The sequence below is a fragment of the Zonotrichia albicollis genome, chromosome 6 (genome assembly GCF_047830755.1).
Source record: "Zonotrichia albicollis isolate bZonAlb1 chromosome 6, bZonAlb1.hap1, whole genome shotgun sequence".
NCBI lineage: Eukaryota > Metazoa > Chordata > Aves > Passeriformes > Passerellidae > Zonotrichia > Zonotrichia albicollis.
In genome coordinates, this window is record NC_133824.1 from 15,195,127 (window position 1) to 15,213,323 (window position 18,197).

An 18,197-nucleotide genomic window follows, 5' to 3' on the forward strand; every position below is an offset into this window, starting at 1 on the left:
CCCCGCCCCGGCCGGCCCGAAATGGCGGCGGCGACCCTGACCCGTGAGGGTGGGGAAGATGCGTTTCGTCGGCTCTTTCGCTTCTATCGGCAGCGCGACGCGTCCGACCTGCGGGGCGTGGTGGACTTCTCTGCGCCGGGGGGCCAGGTAATGCTGGGCTGCTTCTGCCCGCGCCCCGCGGCGAGCGGCCCGGAGCGCGTCCCGCCCTCGGTGCGGTGTCTGGGAGCGGGGCTGTGTCGGTGTCGCTGTAGCCTGCTCTCTCCACCTGCCTTTTCCTTTCGTGCCCCATGCCGAATCCCTGGACCCGCCTTCTTTCTGTCTAGAGGACGCTGCAGTCGAGCGCTGAGCCTTTTACGGGTCCCTGTGCTGTTTAAAAGTGGGAGCGTGAGCCGAGCGGAGCAGCTGGGCAGGGCCCGGGGCCCCAGAGCCGGGCTCGCCCGGGGTGTCCCTGAGCCGGGGCACGCTGCCCAGCGCCATACCCAGTCACAGATTTACTACTTTTCCTTATATTTACTTTCATAATATTTAATTAGCTCCCTATACTGCAGTTAGGGAACTTCGAAGTCTCTTATAGAACCACGTGATACTTAAGCAGCAGAATGTATGGACATAAAACACGGCGAGTTTCACTCTCGGAACTGACACTGTTTCCCTGCTAGCCCTTGTCTTAGCCCTGAAACACCTGGGTGATCTGGAATCAGCTTCCCCTTGCGGTACTGCCTTCCCCCCAATCAAGTTTCTTCTCCTTTCTCGCGCCTGTATAATAAATGCTTGGCTTAGTCATCGGAATGAGTTCGGCTGCTACAGTGGGCTGGGGAATACAGTCATCAGCACTGCTGAAAGTAGGAGCCATCGTAGTCGTTTACCATGGCTTCAGTGATGAAGAAATTATCCTTAAAACTTGTCTTCTGTTTTGTCACCTCACAAAAGAATGACACAAATCTGCTAAAGTTGTTATCCAGGGATTTTCTACTTATGAGCTTATGTCAAAAAAAGGAGTGAGCAGTATAGTTAAAATGAAACTTTGCCTAATTTTTCATTGTTTCAATGCTTTGTCTTTTCTTGTTAGTGTTCTGTTAAGCTATTTATTTTTCTGTCTTTTTGGACTATAATTTTGCTGTTGCTAATGAAACACAAAACCTGACCCATATGAAATTGTTAGAGGCATTAGAATTAACTAAGGAAGTTGTTAACATCTCAGCCTTTCTTGAGCTTGCTGGAATCCTGTATTTGGTAAAGGATTAGAGCATTATGGCTCTTCTGGGAAATTCTTTTTGATTTCAATTTGAGAATATCACAAGGATCTATCTTCTTTCAATATGACTCTTTGTGCCTGTTACCTTCTAAGATCAGGTAGCAACTACTAGTGAAAACATCTTTTATTCCTCTTTCCACCAGGTTAAAAACATCTGCTGTTTCTCCGCTGGCCAGGCAGATTGGCCTAGACAATATTGCTTCTTTTTTCTCAGAAAACTGCTTCATGCAGTTGAGCTCTTCAGTGAAGTGTGACATACCCCATCTGCCCTGTTACCAGGCTTGTTTAACTGATTCAGCAGATGTAATTCTTCAGCACAGAAACACCTCCTGTTCTCAAAAGCCCAGGCAATAGCTGGTGTGCAAGCACTTTGAGCAGGCAGTGAGGTGTCAGAGCTTTGGTCAGAGGATGAGACTTCCTGGGGATGCTCTGTGGACAGGACTGTGAAGTAACCTCAAGGCTGACGCTCACAAAGCTGCTTTTGACAAAGAGCTGAAAAATTGGTAAAGTTGATCATATTGCCAAAAGCTGTCCAGCAATAGTTCAGAATTTCTTAGAACTTCTATGTATGTAATTTAGTCCTGTTGTTCAGAAAATGTTAACCAGAGCTGTCAGCTGCAGAGAGGCTGATTTACACATGCACCACTACAGAGGCTGCGTGCAAAGGCCCTAATTTGACACATTTTAAGTTGTCATAGACAAAGTCTTGCAGTCTCTGCCTGTTTATTCCTGCTGTGCCTGGCCATCTCTTTCCTTATATGAACCTGTACTGTTCCACTGCTGCATGGAGAGCTGGACTGGGGAACTAAGCCAGAACAAAACCAACTTGCTTCTGCCTTGCCCTCCTCAAGACAGTTCCCTGTCCTAAGGGAAGAAGGGAGTGGAAACAAAGTAGAATGAGTTTGGAGGTTTTTTACCAGCAAATGTTAGCTTAAATACATGTGTTGTTGTAACATAAGGGAATATGTCAAGTAAATACATCTTGCCAAGCCTTGAGCTGTTGATCCTGCTGTTTGGAACAGAATTGGCATTGTGGCATTCAGAATTGACAGAGTTTCTGTAGTCCTTCATATCTCACAGCTTTGGCAACTTCATTGCTGTACTGCTTATCCTTCTGAAATTAGAGATGAGATTAGTCATCTACCCTCTAGGATCATGGGCAACCTGTAATTGGAATGTTCTGTGAAAGTAAGGAGTGTTATGAGTATGTTGCTCTCTAATGGAGGATGATAGTTACCAGAATGTTTTATGATGATGAGGGTCTACTGTGGAAATGGACAAATCATAATGAATTTTTTCTCATTGGTGTATATTGTTTGGGTTTTTTAATGAGTGGGAGACATCTCATCCCTAGATAAAACCTGTAAGTACCTTTTGATTCTCATGTTCAGTGTGTCCTGGCTCTGTTTGCCCTGTCCTGGTCACAGCTGTTGAGGCAGTAGCTTTGTGGTACATTTGGCATTTTCACAAGAGTTGCCTTCAAGCATGGTAGCACTCTTCCTTTCAGATGCTATTTTTGGATGAGTTTTGTGTTTCTCACTCTCTTTTTTAACCAGATCTGTTTTATTTTTCCAGGTGTTCAGATCACAGCTCAGTATTTCTTCAGTCAGTGATCAAGATGCTTACAGAGCAGGATTACAGCCAGTTAGCCAGTGGAAAGCCTATGGCCTCAGTGGGTATCCAGGTGGGTACCTCTGATTTCAAGAAAAGTTAAACACAACTTCATTGCTTTGAATTCATGCAGTGTGAATCTTATTTTTCTTGTTCTGCCTGAAAAAGCTATTTTGGTTTGCCTAAGTGTAATTTAACGTTGTCATAAGTGCAGGAGGACAAACAAATCAGCTAAAGGGTGGGATCCAGTAATATTTATAAAGGTGAGAAGAGCCAGTTATTTCACAGTGAGATCAGCCAGACTATAGCTCATGAGAATGGACTCCTGTTGCCTTTGGCAGAGACTTTATTTCTGTAGAACCTGTTTTTCCTCAATATACATCATGCTCATTGGGTACATGGCTGAAATTCAGTAGTTTCACAGTTGAAGTGTGGCATCTATTTGTCAGTGTAGGACATGGAGTACAGTAAGTGAGTAAGAACCTTTTGGCCTATTCAATACAGAGTAATTTCATTAGGCAGGTTATTTCAGAAGTGGAAATGTGGTTTAGGTTTGCAGTTTACCTGGCATAGTCACAGAGAGGTATTAGGTCGGAAGGCACCTCCAGAGGTCTAGGCCAATACCCTGCTTAAAGCAGGATGAAGTTGCAAGTTAGATCAGGATGCTGAGAGCTTTGTATGGGTAAGTTCTGGAAATCTCCAGGGAGAGAGATTACATGCCCTCTCTGGGCACCTGTACCAGTGTTTGGCCATGTTTTTTTCTTAAACTCCATATCTGATAAAAATTTGTCTTGCTGTTACTTTTGGCTGTTGTCTCTCACAATCTTGCTGTGCACATCTGAGAAGATTCAGGCTCCCCTCCTCTCTCATGCCTGTGAGTGGTGCTCACCAATACCAGGATGTGTCACTTGTGTCACAGCCTCACTGCTGCTCACAGTTTGTCCTCTAGGCAGCCTGGCCTTGGTTTGGAGCTGCTCTTGACCCTTGGGCCATACTGTTGCATGGTGTTATTCTGCCCCAGATGCAGAATTACCACTCTTGAACTGCTGAGGCCCATTCTTATTTGTCAGAGTCCTTTTCAGGGGCAGCACTAGCCTGCAGAAGATCCACTGCTGCCCCAATTTAGTGTAATCTGTAAGTGAAACGAGGATGAACATCCCATCATCCACGTTGTTGATGTAGTTGTAGTTATCTTTGCCCCAGGATCAACGAATGCAGCTCATAACAGCTGCTGGTTAGACTTTGAATCATCAAATCAATATTCTTTAAGCCTGGTGATCCATCCACCTTTTGCTTACTTTTTTCAATTTGCCCAAAAAAATTATGGCTCCCAGTTTGGCTGCAGTGGTGCTGTAGAAGACCATATGGAAAACTTTTCAAAAGCCAAGGTAAACATAATCTCCTGTTTTCCCCTTGTCTGAACATCTCACTGTAGCAGGCAGTAGGGCTGGTTAGACAAAATCTGCCTTCCATGCTCTCTTTCCCAACCACCATGTGTCTAGAAGTTGCTACTGTCAAAGTTTGCTTCATCATTTTATCAGGGGTTTTGGTAAGGCTGATGAGTTTGTAGTTCCCCAGATCCTCCTTATTTCAGGAATTTTTGTTTGATTAATTATGTTTTTTTATCATGTTTTCTTCCATTCATTGGGACCTCAGTTTCTGTGTGGGTTGCTTTGAAGCCAGCCTACCATTTCTGAAACTGAGGCAGCCATGCTACCCATCTGGCATGTTTAATACACAGGGAATTGAATAACTTCAGGAGAAAGGCTTCTGCCTTTTCTTGCCTCTGTAAATGTTTTGTTCCACTTGTCTGTCATATTATCGCTGCCCTTGCTTGGTCTGCTTGTCATTTACTGTCTGTCTAAATGTCTTCCCTGCTAATTACATAGGGGGTGTGGGGAATCACAGGTGTTCCACTTAACTGCATTTCTCTTCTGCTTTGGCAAAGGAAACCTTTGACTAAAATGAAATGCAAATACATTGACAAATTATCTGTCCTGTTTAGCATCAAGTCATGTGTGGACTTGAGGAGAATAGTATTTTATCATTTTTCAGTTTCCTTTATCTGGACATTCTTAAACAGTAGGCGATGTGTAACCAGCTGTCCCAATAGCCTTCTAAGCGAAGTAAGAATTTCTTTAGTTTTTCTATGAGCAAAGGGAAAGGAAGACTTTGGTTTTGTCCCCACAGTAAGCAATGAATTAGAAGATGAAGGAATCTGTGTGAATTTCTGTTGTATCCTGAGAAGCATGTGATGCTGTCTTTGGGTCTTTGTAACTGACACTTTTTTTTGTGAGAGGTTTTTCTTGTTATTAGACATCTGCATGTCTTACATATCTCATTCTTCCTTTGACTGTGGTTGGACACCACTTTCATTGGGTGCAAATTAATTTGTAGTACATAGCAAGATAGCGCTGCAGTAAGAGAATTGCACCTACTTCCTCAGGGCAGTTTCCTTTAGTATACAGATTCACAAAGAATAATTATTTTACCCTTTCCCCTCACATCTTTCAAGGGCAAGAGGTTCAATTATGTCTTCAAAGTTTGTCTGAGGTGTTCTTCAGTCAGTTCAGAAAGATTGCTACAGAAATATTTCTTATTTCTCACTTTTCTCCCTCCTATGTGTGCAAGTCACTGATTTCTAACACTGTTGGTTCTTTGTTCTATGTTTGCACAGAATTTTATAGTAAAACTTTGCAACTGTTAGAAATTCAGTTTCTGCCTTTCTTGACACAATGAGCATAGTAGTAACCCACTTTTTAGTTGTTACTGCTTTTGTAAATCTAGACCAGTCTAGTTTCTTAAGAGAAACCTAGGTTGAGGAAGGGTTTGGAAAGACATGAGCATGTTCTAAGTCTGTGAGATAAAGGCCATAAAATCTGGATTCTTGTTCTCATCTCTGCTTGTAACTAATTCTCCAGGCTTCAATGCCTTCATTAATACCTGGGGATAACACATACACAGTAGAGTGAAATTTCATGAATGTAGTAAAGTGCTTCAAGAACCCCAAATCAAAAGCTGTAGACAGGAAGGGCAGTATTATTATTCTCCATTATTGTTCTATGTAGATGCCAACAGAAAGTAAATATGCTTCTGGCAAAGAAACTTCTTGTAGTCAAACCTATCAGAAGGCTGCCATATTCTGAAAGTGCAGGGAACAGAGTGAAGTGAATGACCATGTGTTATTAATACACTGAAGGCTTTTTTTGTAACCAGTTACTTTAATCTTGAGTCTTTGAGGTACGCTGGCAGGTAGCTCTTTTTGTGTTTTTATTACCACTTTCATAAGGCCACAAGGCAAGTTTGTATCCTACTGAGAGTCCTAGCTTTGTTGCTTCTTTTTTCACCTATTTTTGTCTCTGTTAAGTTGATATGACTGAGAAGTTCAAAAAGACACAGTAGGCCAAAACCCTGAAACCTCCTTTTCCTTTGTTCCTCTTACACCCTTATCTCTCTTTACATGTGGATTTTGTGTTGGTGAGTCTTATTGAACTGACAGTCTTTGAGAGAATGCCTTGATTCTCAGAGTAGGTACAGTACAGATTATTGTCTCTCATATGGGCTGCTGCTGGAACCCTGCCTGAGGTGCCTGGCTGAATGAATGTGCAGAGTAGCTGCATGTTTATTTTGTTTTGTTAATTAACAATGCCTCCAACGTATTCACAGTCAATAACAAGTGGTTTGGGATATCATTTGACTTTCATGCTCATTTCTGAGTGTTACCATATCAAAATGCAAATATAGATACAACCATACTTAACAGGAAATAAGCATAAAGAAAAGTGGAGGACACTTTACATTACTAGACACTTGCTCAGCTCAGGGACTTCTTTCTGAAGTAGCAGTAGGAAGACAGTATGAGTTCAGAGCCAGGGATAAAGTTAGTTTGAAGCATAGAAAAACTAGGCCAGAATTGCTCTAACTTTGCTGGGCTTAAGAGAAAAGTCATGCTGAATAATTTAAGAAATAAAATTTACTCCAAAATAACTGGATTTCCATGTTCTTACTCCTTTAGCTCCTATAATCAATATGCCTTACAAAGAAGAACACCTCAGACAAATCTATATGCCTTACACCTTTATTGTAATTTTTGTTTGGACTAGTGTTGGCTGCCCTCTCTGCCTTCTACCCTGTGCCACCATTTGTTTTTTTCTGGAAAAAAGCTAATAAGTTTTAACTTAACTAGAATAGATTTCATCAGCTTATATGCACAGTCAATAGTTGTATGTCTAAGGGGTTTTTTTCACTAACTCTGGCTCCTATCCTTTGCTCTAAATTCAGAAAAAAAAACCCAGGGAAACATCTAATCCTACTTTGTCTCCATCCTCTTCTTTTTTCTTTGTGGCCAGGGTTTATTTTCATAGCAAACCCTTTCCTTCCTGGCTGCCAGCGTCACTGGGTGAAGCAGTGTCTCAAGCTGTACCCTGAGAAACCCAATGTCTGCAACCTGCACCTGCACATGGCTCCTGAGAAGACCACTGACCTGTGGGGACAGAGCAAGGAGCAGCTGAGGTGAGTCCACTATCACCTTTCATGGTCAAAAGTGATGGAGCCAGATCTCACCTTTGAGAAGGTCGAAGAAAATGGAGCAGGGAAGGGAAGCTGAAGAAGATTGTATACATGCTGGCAGAATACAGATGGTGTCAGACATGCCAAGTTAAAGATGGATATTTCATGGCTTCATGTGCATCCTTGCTAATTCTCTGCTTTCATTCTCAGTGGGATTTTCCAGTAGCATATTGTTCTAGAGCCGTTGGTGGCCTGTTACACAGTGACCCTGGCTGCTGTGGTGCTTGAAGCTTGCTGAGCTCAGCTGTGAGGGGAACCGTGAAGACCCTCTGGGCCTTAGTTTTCCTCAGGCAAAACTCCCCACTAATGGTAGCACTCCTTCCCAGTCAGCTCTTAAACCCAGAACAATGTAATAGAAATGCTGTTAGCTGTACTTTCTTGAACTTCTCAGATCTAACAGTTTCTGTGTTCTCATTTTCTAAAGTATTTCTTTTGGTTTGGTTTTGTTTGTGGTTCTTAATTCAGCTTGATGTTGAATTAAATGTATTAAATTTACCATTTTAATAGCAATCCTATTTAATCTGAAAGATTCTGTCAGGATCAGAATTCTGTGGCTGATGTAGCTGCCTTTCCTCTACCTGATCTGGAATTTAATGGAGAATTTTCCCAGTTTTGAAGTCAAGTAGAAAGTTAAAAAAAAGGCAAAGTCTTTTAAAGCTTGAACTTTAATGAAGTCCTGTAAAAATACATATAAGACAGACTGTTTACAGTACACAATCTTTTAGCTATTTGTATCATTTTTGTTACCTTATTAATTTCACTGCTCATTTTTCATAATGATTGTTTTGTGTGATGGTGCAACCAGAGTTCTCTACAATGCTCATCTTCCACCTCAGTCTCTTAGTGAGGTTGACATGCTGAGATGTTTCTTCAAAAACCTCTTGACATCTACAAGACATAGAATGGCAAAAGCAAGATTGGGACTTCTAGCTGTTTGCACCTAGGAGAGAAGTTATACTCTGACCTCTGTTTTCCAGACTCAGTCAGAATTAGTTACAGAAATGTAGACGCCATTTTTGTGTTCCATCAAGAATGAAAAATTGTTCTGTGAAAGGATTGTGAATTGTGCCCAATGGCTGAAAAAAGTGGGGTACTGTTCCAGTTTGACAGGCCTCTCCAGCAGGACCTCCTGTGTGCAGAGAATGATCAGAGCTGAGGTTAATTTGCAGCTGAATCCAGTTCAGTTGAAAACAGTGTTTAGAAAAATGATGGCTGGCAGCAGCCCTGGTAATTTTATGAAGTCCTTACCTGAGTCTTCAAGTGAGCAAACTGCTGAATTTGTGCTTATTCCTAGAGGCAGCAGATGGAACTAGCCAGCCTCTCTAGTATCTGGAGTGAAAGTGTTTCAGGGAGGCCAGGAACAGTGCCCAACTGAAAAGAGGTCTGCTTCCAACATGGGTCACACCTTTAATGCTATTTAAAGCCACTAGGATAATGCATGCATGTGCTTGGGTCATGGCTTATCTGCTCTTTTCAGGATGCAGGAATCACAAGGTAGGGTGAATTTATACAATTCCTAGACAGATATGCTATGCTTTCCTCACAAAGTGGAGTCTGAGTATTTTCTCTGGTACTGGGGACAACTGAAAGCATAAAAGGGAATAGAGCATTCCCACGAGGGAGATATAGACATACAGATATATAGGTATGTCTTTTCTTGTGTATAAGGAAAAGGCTGGAGGGGTTTTACAGGTGCAATCATTACCAGCATATAAAGAAACAAGGGATCTTCAAACCAAAGCTCTCATGCTGTTCAGTCTTTTTCTAACATAGTTAAACCAGACCTTTTCTGTGCTTTCTTGTGGGACCTCATTGTTTCCAGATACACAACACTCATGCTTTCCCCTTCTTAGCAATCATATATGAAATCACATGTAAAATACCAAGTTCTGGGAATAGGGACTTCCCACATGCATTTGGGCTCTTGCTGTTGTGCAAACACTCTAGCACTGTAGCACAAAAAGGGCACTTTCAAAAGGCACATGCTAATATTGTTTCATTATGACAAGAACAAACGGTGGGCTCTCCCTTTTCTGAATGCTGTGTTGCCTGCTTGTGGGCTACACAAATTGTTCCAAGCAGCATGTATTTGACAGTTACTGTGTTGGTGTTTACGGTAATTGCAGTTGCTGTTACCCTATGACAGATGGAAATTGGAAAGACTGTTTTCAGTAATCAGTGAGCTAAGAAAAATTGCTAAAGGTAAAGAAACTTGCATTTTACTCCTGTTCCTGCTTTATCTTATGAGCTATCAGATGGCATAGTTGAAGGGCAAGAACAAGCTGTGTATCCAGGTAGAAATGCACATTAAATGCAGATGTTTGGCTGAGACTTGACCATGACAGCACAAATATTAATCTTTTTTTGTAAAAGAGAGCATGTCATGCTGAACTAATGAGGCTATAAATGAGAGCCAGCCGTCTGGTACTACTGTTTATCTTCTGAGTATATTTCCCTTTACTATATTTTTCTTTTTTTTTACCATAACATGTGACTTGGCTTGAGTAAAGTATGCTGAAATTGCTGGAATGAGCAGACTAGAAGATAGATGTGTACCTTCCTTTTTGTATTTGTCATTAACATATTTCTATCTCATTTAGTTCTTTGTACTCTAACTTTTCAAAGGCTTTTCCATAGTCTGTCCTAGAAGCCTCTCCTTGAAGCCTCTTCTCGCTTTCATCACCTACAAATAAGAATGGTAAATTGGTGTGTGGCCTCAGATTACTCAGTCCCTTTACTTCAGGGTTGTCACGTGAGAAGAACAGCTCTTTGTTCTGGATAGGGGGACACCTGCAATCCAGACTCCTTGACATTGTGGTCATAGCTAGAGAAGTCTTGCTTCTCACTGCAAGTCAGCCCGTCCTAAGGACATTTCATCAAGGTACCACGCAGTAGAACTAACCATCCTTTGCAATATTAGACAGCATGCTATGCTTCACTGACAGGCACTCATTTTCCTCTCTTGTAATTTTCCATTAAGTGCCTAGAATATTTTTTCCTTGAATTTGCGGATTTCAGATCTTCAGATTCTGGTCTTTAATTTTTGGGTGCTCAAATAGGGCATGTTTAATTCTGATTTCTTAATCTGCACTACTCATTGTGTTTCCATTGGATAATCTGTTAGGTACCATTTGAAAATACAAGCTTTCAAACTGACACCAGTTGGCAATAGGCCCCACAGCTTCCACACATTCCATGAACTAAATTTTCAGGGTCTTTGGAGGAAAAAAGTATTGGCATTGAAAATAAAAGTTTAGCATTGATTGCTTTTAATGGACTGAAATGGATGAGTAAATCTCATTACTGTATGCTGCAGTACCAGAAGACCCCTCAGAAATTAATACATCTCCTATTTCTTTATATTTGTCTTTGTAGAAGGAAAGGTTCCAGTAAAAGGGAGCCCAGGAGCCTCTTGGAGAAGCTGCGCTGGGTGACCCTTGGTTACCATTATAACTGGGATACTAAGGTATTGAGGTTAAATTCTTCTCTATTTTTCTTAGCCATAAGCACTCAGAATGGCAAACAGAAAAGGACATAATGGAATAAAATGTTTATGATCCTACAAGACAGTCTTGAGGAAAGGCACTAACAAACTGTGCTTTTAAGAACATTTTAATTTGTATTGGTTTACTGTGAAGGGTTTAACAGCAGAAGTCCATTGCTGCATTCTTTCCTTTGAAAGTTATCATGTTAACATACACTCAGCTTTAAACCTGCAATTATTTCAGGGTAAGTGGCATTTTTACCTACCAAATGGGATGATTACAAAAGCATTGCTAACTCTTAAATCTGAGTGTGACTTCTGGGAAACTACTCTTCGATGGAGTGAGCAAGAACAAGAAAAAACTGCTGCTCATGTGATTTTGGAACTTTAGTGAGTCTGAACACTATAGTGCATTCTTACCAACTAACAGTTGTTTTGAGGATCCTGATCAAAATAAACAGATAGGTGGAGGCTGATAAACACTGGCAGAGTGAATATGCATCTTATCTGTATATTGCAGATAACCAAATCTGTTTCCAGCCTTTTATTTACCAGATGAGCTTGTTATTGGATGGCCTTAATAAAAGTTTGGTTATTATCTTCCAGTCCTTTCAGAATGACTTATGGGAGAGAGAAAAAGTAGGTTTGCAATTGATTTCTGCTTGTTATTAATGAAGGAATAAGGATGCTTGTTTTGGGGCTCTGTTGATGGGCTATGAAACTGTGTTTCCATTGGCAGCTTCAGGTTGTGGCTAAGATGATCCTCAGGATGTTGGTACTAATCTTACTGATTTCAAGTTTAGCATCTAGATATAATGATAAACTCCACAATTAATTGAATCTCTGTCAGTCTCAGCCTAGGCCACGAATTTAATGGTAGGAGGTAAATTTGTTGTGGTTCTGCCTGTGTTGTAGTCATTTTCTAGGTAAATGTGATGTCCTTCTCCATGACTATCAGCCAGGATTCTGAGTTCTTTTTCAATTGTTGTTTCCAAGTGTATTTGCTGCTCTGATGCGTTGGGTGTGGCTTTCTTTTTTTTTTTTTTTCTCTCCTCCCTCTCCTTCCAGAAGTACTCAGCAAATCACCACACTCCTTTCCCCTCAGACCTTGCATTCCTATCAGAGCAAGTGGCTGCAGCCTGTGGGTTTCGGGGTTTCCAGGCCCAAGCAGGGATCTTGAACTACTATCATTTTGACTCTTCCCTGGGAATTCATGTGGATGAGTCTGAGCTTGACCATTCTCGGCCCCTGTTATCATTCAGGTGAGTCAAGGAAAGCAGACTTGAGTGTTATGCAAAGATAGATGGCTTTTTTCTAGGGCTGCACATGGTTATGGGAAGGCAGTATGATGTGGTTTGCTAATTGGGTATATAATCTTCACTCTCAGAAGATTTGAATAACAGAATGCTGTAGGTCAGGGACATAGTTTTTCTTTAAGGACTGCTTGAATAGCCTGGATATAGTGCTTGGAGTGAAGAGCTCTTTTGCAGAGAGCACAGGTCTATTCTAAAGCAGCAGAGTGCCAATTGAGTACTAAGGAAGTTTCTCAGCAGAGCTTCAAACCTGGCAGGGCAATTGCTCACACTCTGCCTATCTTGAGCCAGATCTTAGTCTGTTTGCTGTGTTCCCACCTAAAAGTTGTTCTTAGGCATCCCTCTGGTTTTTGTGATTGCTTGGGGTGGTTTTATGAAGGAATTTAACTACTGATATTTTCTTACTGTACAGAAAATTGTTTTCTACCTGAATTTGTTCTCTCCCCATCTTTACACCGTCTCTAGCTTTGGGCAATCCTCGATATTTCTGCTGGGGGGCCTGAAGCGGGAGGAGGCGCCGACAGCGATGTTGATGCACAGCGGGGATATCATGGTGATGTCTGGCTTCAGCCGCCTGCTGTACCACGCTGTGCCCCGGGTCCTGCCCAACCCCGAGGGGACAGCTCTGCCTTCCTGCCTCCACCAAGCTCTTCCTTCAGACCTTCCTGCTGGCTCAGTCCTTGAGCACAGCTCTGATGAGGACTGGCAGGTGTGTGCCAAGTACCTGCAGTCCTCCCGCATCAACATGACTATTCGACAGGTGTTGGCTGAGGGCCAGAAATTTCCAGAGGAATCTGGGACAAATGGAAAGGGCCAAGCACCCTCTGAAGACAGTTATCATGAGAACAGCAAAGCCAAAAGACACAAACCAAACAGAGTCAGCTGAGACCAGGCCATCATACTGACATGGACCAGACAGGCAATCTCCATATGGAAATAGGAACTGGCTTAATACTGGAAGTACTTGTCTGTATTGTGGTTAATAAACTTGTGCAGAATAAATGTAGTCCTTCTTGCTGTAATAAATAGGTAGGAGGAGAAAAAGAATGTCAGAGGAAAAGAAGGATAAGTTCGGGACTGGGACTCAGGAGATTAACTCTATTGGCATTTTGTTGCAAATGTTTACTGTATTCTGTTTCCTTTAAAATTCCTGTATGTCAGAGAACTTTAAGCTTGGTTAAGCTTGAATGGTTTAAGCTTTCAGTGAAGCTTGGTTTAAGCTTTAGGAGTGATGCTTATAAAGTATTTTGAAATCAGTGGGCAGAGAGCGTTAGCAGAAGATACATAATTGCAATGTGATAGAGCATCCTGTTGGGCTTGTAAAGCTCAGCTGAAGCAAAGTAACAAGTATGGATGAGAATCGGCTGCTATGGGTGTAAGACCTACCTGCAGCATTTTCAAGGTAATTACTTCTACAGCAAAAATGGGTTCAGTGGTCAGAAACTGGCAGCTCCCTCAAGCAACACCTGCTGTAAGCTTTTGTAGTCCTGTGCTCTCCTTTTGCCTGCTTGCATCCCCTCAGCTGCAGCAGAATCTGCTTTTCTGAATGGTACTGAACATCTTATCTCAGATTTTAGAGAGAAACAGTTGGGAGCAATATCTATTTAGAATATCTAGTAGCTCCCAACTGGGTCTCCTCCATATGTGACTGAGCCCAACATCGCCGTTCTTTCAAAACTGCCCTCTCCTAAGTGCCTGTGTGTTACAGTTCTCCAGTCCCAAGCTAGCATTTATAAGGAGCAGGATGACTTGCAAATAAAAGCATTGAAGCTGTAAATTAAGTACCTAAAAAATTAATCAGTGACTATCTCTGTCACCCAAAGATAAATATATTGAAACAAAGAAAAGCACTAGCTCTTGTGCTAGTTCTTTTTAAGATTCAGACCATCCTATCTACTTTTTAATGCAGTTTTAATTGTTGGAGTGGAATGTGCTATCCCTGGGGTATTTTGTTGCACTTTGACAATGAATAAACTTACTTGGTTTTAAATTAAAGATCTCTATCAGTTTTGGGCTGGCTATTTTCTTCTTTTCTTTTTCTCCCCGTTAGTTGTTCCAGTGTATTGTTAATGCTGCTGTATCTCTTGTGCAGTTCCCTCCAGGCTTCTTTTGGATCTACTCCCTCTGCAATCTGCCAGCTCCTGTGGAGGAGCCCTGCATGTGTCTGTAGGGCTGCTTTGCTTATGGGTAGCTCAGGGTTTGTTGGGCAGTTGCAGAGGGGTGTTGCCTGCAGTATCAAAGTCCAATTTAATGCATATGTGATAGCTTTTCCTCATGGGTAAAGTGTCTGGTCTGCTTGTTTCATAGGAGGTGAGTGTGTGTTTGCATGCAGTTAATTCCTTATACAATACTGCAAGGAGTTCCAGTAACTTTAGGTCTAAAATAATCAGATATGAGTTTTAATATCTTATTCTATCCTAGATGAGTGTCTTTTCTGTAGCCTGGGCCTGGTATATTTACAGCTGAGCCCTAGAAGAGTGAATATATTATGCAGAGAGGTTACAACATGATCAGAAAAGGTTGACCGAGTCAAGCTCAGAAAACAGCAAAGTTCCCTTAGTGGCACTTGAAGATGGAGAAGGATGGAGAGGAATATCTGTTTTCCTAACTGAGAAGGAGGACTGTTCTTCACTCTGGAGAAGGAAGCAAAGACTGTCCAACTCACTCATCTCTGATGATGAGACAAGACAGAGTCATGAAACTAGAAGGTGAACAGGAGCTGGTTTCTTCATGTCATAGGCTGAATTGTAAGTCCATGGTTTTCATGGTCTTTTGTTCCCTATAAATATATAATACATGAAAAGCAATCATTTACTCCAGGATTCAGTTGTTCCTGTGATTCAAGGACAAGAAAGCATATTGTTTACCCTCTGCAGTTAAAAATTGTAGTAAATGCTGTAAACTACTGATAGCAACTGGGCATGAGAAGTGTCCAGTCCATTGAAGCCTTATGCTTAGATGTGACTGAGTTGAGAATTTGCTGAGTTACTTGCAGTCAAGCTTTTTACTTAATGCCATTGTAAGTCATAATTCTGTATCAGACACCCAAAAAATGAAAAGTCCATGGCCCAGAAATGCACATATGGGAAATGACCCAGGAAAAAAGAAGCATCCGTGTACCATGAGAAACAACAATAAGAAGAGAGAATTTTCTGAACTGCCAGCCTAGCAGGATCATTGGTTCTGTGACCAGAGCAGAGGGGAGTACAAGTGAGCAAACCACAGGACTTCTGCAGGCTCTGCAAACTGTGCTTCCAGAATATAATTTCAAAGAGTCAGTAAGTCCTGGGAAGAAGGCAGGGAGTACTGGGCCGCATCCAGTAATGTACTCAGGACCCACTGACCTATTCCACACAGCTTTCAGAGTCTGACATTGGCACCGCATTTGCTTGGGTTTGTGATGACATAAAAGAATCTTTTCACAGCACCGATCAAGTTTTTGTATCTATAGGTGCCACAAATAATTGCTTGTGTTCATATAGGTGCATGTTGAGATAATTTCTGCAGTTTGTAATTCCTCTGAGGGAGAGAAGGGAAAAAACAGGACATCTGGACCAATTCTGCAAGAAAATTTATGTAATGAGTTGATTACAGGAAGATAAGCATGTGTTTCTTTCAAAGCCACCTGGAAATGAAACACATTGTTTACCACATGTATGCTGTTTATTATGTGATCTGTAGATAAAGCTAGCTGTCCAACAATTGCTGCTTTTTTAATTAAGAATAAAGAGAAAATAAATCTCCAGTTAAATGAGAAAGTGCAGTGGGATGAATGCTAGAAGCAGAAGAGGAAGCTGCCTGCACAAACTAAAAATTTTCAGTCCTCTTGAGAGAACTGTGCTAGAACAGTTCAGTGTTACAACTGGACTGCTGGCTAGTGCCCAAGACAGATTTACTGCGTGCTGTGTGCTGCCAGGCAGTAACTTATGGGCAAGGTAGTCCCTAAAGCTGTGCCTGCTGCTGGAATGATTCTGATCTTAGGTATTTTTCCTTTCTTTGAGAGCTTGTTGACATTTTTTCCTCACTGTTTCACAGCAGGTATTTCTATAGACTGTAGTAAGATGCACCTACACTCCTCTGTTTTGCTGTGTGCTCTGCTGAGCTAGTAGGTAGAGAGAAGCAAGAGGCTCGGTAGGGACTGCCAAGACAGCAGCAACATCACACTGCCATGGCTGGGGTGGAGCTGCCCTGAGCTTTATGTAGTGCAGACAGCAGCTCAGCTCTGTCTGGTTCTATTCAGATAAGTTATTCTCTGCATCACACCTGAAACAGGATAGATTTAACACAGAAAAGAGACTTGTCAGGGATAAGATTGTCTTCCACTTAATTAGGATGCAAAATTAATTGAGCAATAATTCAATGTGCTCTAAGCATACTTTAGTTCTGATGAAATTGTAAAACTTGCCTGAGTCTGAACACGTTACCTCAAAAAGTTTACAGAAGTACATGGCCTGCAGACATTAATGATCCAGAAAAATAGGGGCCTCAAAATACCCATATATAAAGGATTTTTTTTTTTAGTTAATAATCTTTATGGAAGAAGAGACTTAGAGAAAACCAGCGACAGTCATCCACAGTCTGCTGATGCCTCCATAAATCCTAACAACCAAAGCTGGTTGAAAACAGTCTATAGCACAATGCTACAGATGGTACAAGGAGGCACAAGATGTGTCTGACACAAGTTTAGCACAGTACAAAATAATTTTAATTATTTATAGTCAGCAAATAATAATCACAAATACCTTAATAAACCATTTTTCTATACAAGTGTCATGGTTTGAGCCTGGCACAGGGCCAGTGCCCCCCATGAAAATTCCTCACCCTGGTGTCTGCTGTGAGATGTGACCAGGAATAAGCAAAACAGGCTCCAACTTAAACATAAAGGACATTTTATTACTTAAACTACAGGAAAATAGGGAAAGACCATAAGGAAAAAGAAGAAAAGAATTGAAAACCTTACAAAACCACTTTCCTCCTCCCCACTCCCTGACTTTCTCAATCCAATACATTCTCTCAAAAACACCAACTGCCCAGCCCGGCACGACACTTTAGTATACTCAAACTGCAGTTCATGAAGAGGAAAGGAGTCCTTCTTGTTCCATAGGCTTCTCCTGGAAACACACTGAAACCTCGGATGCTTCCTTGTCACTTCGGCACCGCCCGGGAAAAAAAGTCCTTTTGCTGCTTGTGACATGTTCCTTCCATGCCCAGTGCTCTCACCACTGAGACATGGCCAGAGCTGCTTTTAGGGTTGTCTTTCAAGGATGCCTTGTCTCACTCCAAAAAGGCACAGTCTCTCCTTTTGGGACATCTGTCCCCCCCATATTTTTCCAACCCCCTGGGGCCGGGGGGTCCTCACGAATGAACCCTCCTGGTTTTGAGGCACTGCCTCCCCCTAAATGCAGTCTGTGTCACAGGAACAACTGAGTCCATGGCTACAAGAAAAAGTCCAGCCAAAAGGCCACTCCAAATCATCTCTCCCCATCCAATCATCTCCACATTCTTCGGGTCCTTGTCTCATCTCATCTCCTATCTCCCTTCTTATTCAGCTTCGAGGAGGATTAGCATTTTTGCAAGGCCCCAATCATGCAAGAAAGGGTTAAAAGTTTTCAGTCTCTGTCGGTCCCGGAGCGACTCCCACGCACGCTGCCCACACGCTGCCGCTCCGGCCGGGCAGTCTTCCTCCCCCCTTCTCCTCCTGGCTGGCTGCTCTCCTGGGGGGGGGGGGGGGGGGGGGGCTGCCCGATGTCTCTTGGGGCTCCTCCACCCTTCCATCCTTGAAAGCCCCTCAACCCCCACCTCTGTCCAGGCCCCGGGCCTACCGCATGGCCGCTCCTCCCCCGCCCAGCAGCAAGGCTGGACAGGGGAGGGTGATCTGACCTCCTCGAAGCCACGTCCCAAGAAGAGAGATCCAAGGGCAGTGCCCTGCTTTTAACCCCTGTGTATTCTCGGAGGTGTGTCCAAA

At 42.3% G+C, this 18,197-nt stretch overlaps 1 protein-coding gene across 2 annotated transcripts; it reads left to right on the forward strand.

Annotated features, from left to right (window-relative positions):
• The first annotated feature begins 13 nt into the window (after window positions 1-13).
• Window positions 14-14,241, forward strand: ALKBH1 (alkB homolog 1, histone H2A dioxygenase). 2 transcript variants are annotated; one of them, XM_005479754.4, is made up of 6 exons: window positions 14-147; window positions 2,831-2,939; window positions 7,216-7,378; window positions 10,811-10,901; window positions 11,988-12,181; window positions 12,698-14,241. In XM_005479754.4, exons 1-6 carry the CDS (start codon window positions 22-24, stop codon window positions 13,116-13,118), a joined length of 1,104 nt encoding a protein of 367 aa, XP_005479811.1. In that variant the 5' UTR covers window positions 14-21; the 3' UTR covers window positions 13,119-14,241. The 2 variants fall into 2 exon arrangements, with proteins under 2 accessions (XP_005479811.1, XP_074398654.1); XM_074542553.1 differs by having other exon boundaries at window positions 11,991-12,181.
• Window positions 14,242-18,197: the final 3,956 nt, after the last annotated feature.

Bases quoted from the DNA above. Each gene is read 5' to 3' on its own strand.
- ALKBH1 (XM_005479754.4), top strand. From the start codon at position 22: ATGGCGGCGGCGACCCTGACCCGTGAGGGTGGGGAAGATGCGTTTCGT. The intron at 2,940-7,215 runs GTGGGTACCTCT...CTTTGTGGCCAG, and splicing joins TGGCCTCAGTGGGTATCCAG to GGTTTATTTTCATAGCAAAC. The intron at 12,182-12,697 runs GTGAGTCAAGGA...CACCGTCTCTAG, and splicing joins CGGCCCCTGTTATCATTCAG to CTTTGGGCAATCCTCGATAT.